The sequence below is a fragment of the Oncorhynchus mykiss genome, chromosome 3 (genome assembly GCF_013265735.2).
Source record: "Oncorhynchus mykiss isolate Arlee chromosome 3, USDA_OmykA_1.1, whole genome shotgun sequence".
NCBI classification, from domain to species: Eukaryota; Metazoa; Chordata; class Actinopteri; order Salmoniformes; family Salmonidae; genus Oncorhynchus; species Oncorhynchus mykiss.
In genome coordinates this window covers 3,309,864-3,313,699 of record NC_048567.1, presented here as the reverse complement: position 1 = coordinate 3,313,699, position 3,836 = coordinate 3,309,864, and the positions used below count along the sequence as shown (strand labels likewise).

At 42.0% G+C, this 3,836-nt stretch overlaps 1 protein-coding gene across 1 annotated transcript; it reads right to left on the bottom strand.

Annotated features, from left to right (window-relative positions):
* Window positions 1–227: 227 nt before the first annotated feature.
* Window positions 228–3,186, bottom strand: LOC110506902 (transcriptional repressor scratch 1). Its single transcript, XM_021586778.2, has 2 exons — window positions 2,487–3,186; window positions 228–1,679 (listed from the first exon to the last, which is right to left on the bottom strand). The coding sequence occupies exons 1-2, from the start codon at window positions 2,599–2,601 to the stop codon at window positions 940–942; spliced, it is 855 nt and encodes a 284-aa protein (XP_021442453.1). The 5' UTR covers window positions 2,602–3,186; the 3' UTR covers window positions 228–939.
* Window positions 3,187–3,836: the final 650 nt, after the last annotated feature.

The following is a 3,836-nucleotide window of genomic DNA, read 5'->3' as shown; positions in this document are numbered from 1 at the left end:
CTACTGTTGAAATAAGAGGCAGGCAATGCATGGCGCTAGAGGAAAAGAGGATGTGGTCGTTTTCTTGTTGTTTCACTAACACTACATTGGCATTTCCCTGATGTTGTATTTTTTGTATGACTATAGATGCGTACTGGAGTAAAACATACCTGATTTTAAAAACTGCTATACAGTAGGTAATAGTTCATAATCATTTTCAAAAATACCATGCATTAAGTGATTATTGCTTTATAATTCGTCATGTGGCTTCAACAGAAATATTGCCAACAGATACTATCTAGATTTTGGAGAAGAAGAAAAAAATCATAAGCTTTGTGATACTGGCATAGATTTCATTTTTGCATGCAATAATTTAAAATGGTAGTAAACGAAGAATAAGTGACAACGCTTTGGCCTGTTCATGAGAGGTTGGCAAATTCACACATTAAAGTGCAAATAATAGGTAGTGGTATCAAATAAAAACAGACCAATATGTCAGACATACTATATAAACAAATACATATAAATAGCCTAATGTATAAATAGATAAATAAATAAATACATAAATAAATAGATTAATTAATTAATACAAACATAAATGGCATTTACCTCAACGGAGAGTATGGTCAGTTGCAGCAGTACATTATTATCCAACATTAAAATGTTCGACTTTTGTTTGGAGCAATCCAGTATTGTCATCTTCGTCACATTTCAAAATATATGATTTCATATTTACGCGCGGTGGAAGGTATATTCTATCCACGTGACTGGAGGAGGAAGAGGATTTTTAAGTGCATGCGAAGATCATCAGTAATTCCTTCGGGTGGATTTCAAGGAGAATACAGAAAAATTGTGCTATTATTGTGGTTCCACTGGAAGTTGAGGTGGATTTTAGGAAAGGTTTGGCAGAATTAGTCAACCAAAAATATAATGTTTTTGTCTGCACTTTTAATGTGGACGTCATGGAGAGTCATCGAGATCAGGACTCAAGGGCGAGAACGCGCCTTTGAAGCACGCGGACTCGTAGTGCTTATTCAGGTAGGACTTGAGAGCGAAGGTCTTGTCGCACCGTTTGCATTTGAAATGCTTGAAAGCGGAGTGAGTCTGCATATGCGCACGCAGGTTGGAGCGGTCGGCGAACGCTTTTCCGCAGTGTGCGCACCCAAAGGGCTTCTCACCCGTGTGTGACCTCATGTGGCCCTGCAGTAGCCAAGGTCTGCTGAAAGCTTTGCCACAGATGTCACACTTGTGCTTGAGGTCATGGGTGAGCAGGTGCATGGCCATTGCTGGCATGGACACGTACACTTTCCCACAGGTTGCGCACTTCTTGGCCATCTTGCTGTCCAGGCTCCGGTGGGTCTGCTTATGCCTACTCAGGTTGGAAGACGTGGCGTAGGTTTTCCCACATTCGTTGCATGTGTGACGCTGTATGCTCCTGCTGCTGGGGCTGCTGATTACTTTCCTCCGTGACCTTCCGTCCGTGATGTAAAACGCGTCCACCGTGTAGCAATCACTCACCGCGGTGTCCCCATTGATGTAGCCGGAGGTGACGTCCGACTGCGGACTGTCAGGCTGGTCTGAGTCTGGGGCGCCGTAGACGCTGTGGATTCCATCGTAGAGTGGCTCCGGAGAGGGAACTTTAATGGCACCGTCGCTTTCTCCATCGTAGACAGACGGGCTGATGTAGTCACTAATGTACCCTGGTGTGAAAAATAACAAGATGTTAATTCAATTACTCATTGTCGCGCGGGGATTCTTCAAGTGGGAACAATCTGCTTAATAGATACAACAAGCTACAGGCAGCACTTCTCCACTTGAAATCCGCTACAGCACGTTGTCACCAAAGCCTATGCGTCCTATGCAGTTTATTAAGCTTTAGGCGAGTCTAAAACGTTTTTATTTATCTGGAAGCACGACCTTTTTATACGTTAACCTATAGTTGCCAATTACACACAGTGAGAATAAACATAATTTAACAACATAACCTACTGAGATGATGAGGCAACATTATACAGCCGATCTGAAGCGATGGATAGGCTAGTTTACACATCATCATGAAATATGATTCAGCCTTCTGACTGACATAATGTCTAAATAATAGGGCTATACACCCGTGTTCCAAGGCATAACGGGTAATATAGGTGCAATGCAATCTCTTGTGTACATGCTGGTACCTAAGTGCAGATATATGATGCACACTTGTGGGTTGTGGAGAAGTTTTGCGTCAGCAACACAAGCATCATTCCTCCCCATGTTCCGAGTAGGCTAGGTGCGATAGGCTATTTCCACATTCAATTGGTTTGTTTCAAAAACATACAGGGTAGAATTAGCCTACAAATGTATAGGTAGGTGTGTTTGTCAAAACTAATATAACAATGGAATCAGATTGAGTCATGAATGCAGCACAAAAACGTGCAAACGTGACAAAAAAAGACACCGTGTATAATAAGCAAAATATACATATAACATAATCAACATTCCGAATTATAAATAATGTTTATATTTACCTTTATCGTGAATCCGTAGACTGACGTCGGTCCTGGATCGTCCATAAGAACTCTCAAAATCACTGGATGAAAAATCATCAAGCTTCACCTTTTTAACCAGGAAAGACCTTGGCATGTTTCTGGTGTTGCACCGAAACAACAACCGTCCAGGGCAGGGTTACTGTCCTCATGCAACGCCAATGTAGAGCTGGATATTTAAGGCTGAGCTTTTGGATGCCTGGCTGCGTAGAGTATCAGACACCCAGTCAGTCAAACAAACCCCCAGCCAACCCGTAGTGCTTAGGTTTCTCTGTTCTACCTGCAACGCCGTGTCTTGCGAAGGGAAGAAATGCAACTTCAGCACTGGATAGCTCCCTCTCAGAGGCTCGCGTACGACGGAGGAGCGAGCTGAACGCACCCTGCAGAGTGCGCCTCTTTCTCCCGCGTGCCAATAGAGGATAAATGCAAAACACACGAGAGAATCTGCTGTACTGTAAGAGTGCAACAAAAAAATGGGTAACACTTGTCAGCGTTATTTATTGCTTTCCAATTATTTACAACTCTGATTGGTAGCCTATTTACATTTGGCTGAAAAATAATAATGTCAGTTGATGGACCATCACCGCTCCACTTCTCTCTCTCTCTCTCTCTCTCTCTCTCTCTCTCTCTCTCTAGCTCTCTCTCTATCTCTTTCTCACTGTTGCTGCAGCCTCTCTCTGTGTTCTGTGCTTGGTGTCTGGAGACAGTTGATCAGCTGTTGGGATTTATACGGCGCTGCGATCAGGTGGGAGATGGAAATGGAAGTGCTTAATTTAATCCATCAGAAATCTCTGGGGAGCAACATTGGGATAGAATGATTTATATAGGCGGCTTCTCGTCTCCACATCTCATTTTATTTTTAAGGAGCTCACCACCATGTTCTTTGGAGATAAGAATGGAAATGTTTGTTTTATTTCAAGTCTTTCTGTATCAGTTGAAACTAGGCTTACATCGCACCTGCTTACATGCAACGCATTACATTTTATTCAGCACTTTTTCACGGTTTTGAATGGAGATTCTTTCCAGCTTTGCAATGCGTTGCACATTCTCCTGCAATTTTATGATGACATATCATTTCTTTGAAGAATTGTAACTATTGTTCACCCCGTAATTACCATACCGTGTATAGCCTACAGGCTTCTGGTCTCTACGAAATCAACTGTTAGACAATTAATAATGTATCTCTTGTCATGTTCATATGATCATTATGGGTTCATGGTTCACTCTAATACTAAATATCCCAGGTGCTTTCATTCTGAATTTGCATTGTGACACAGCAACACCACTAACCAATAAAGCAACAAAATAATTACACATGGTTTGTGATATGCA

Bases quoted from the DNA above. Each gene is read 5' to 3' on its own strand.
- LOC110506902 (XM_021586778.2), bottom strand. From the start codon at position 2,601: ATGCCAAGGTCTTTCCTGGTTAAAAAGGTGAAGCTTGATGATTTTTCA. The intron at 1,680-2,486 runs GTAAATATAAAC...TTTTCACACCAG, and splicing joins TCTACGGATTCACGATAAAG to GGTACATTAGTGACTACATC.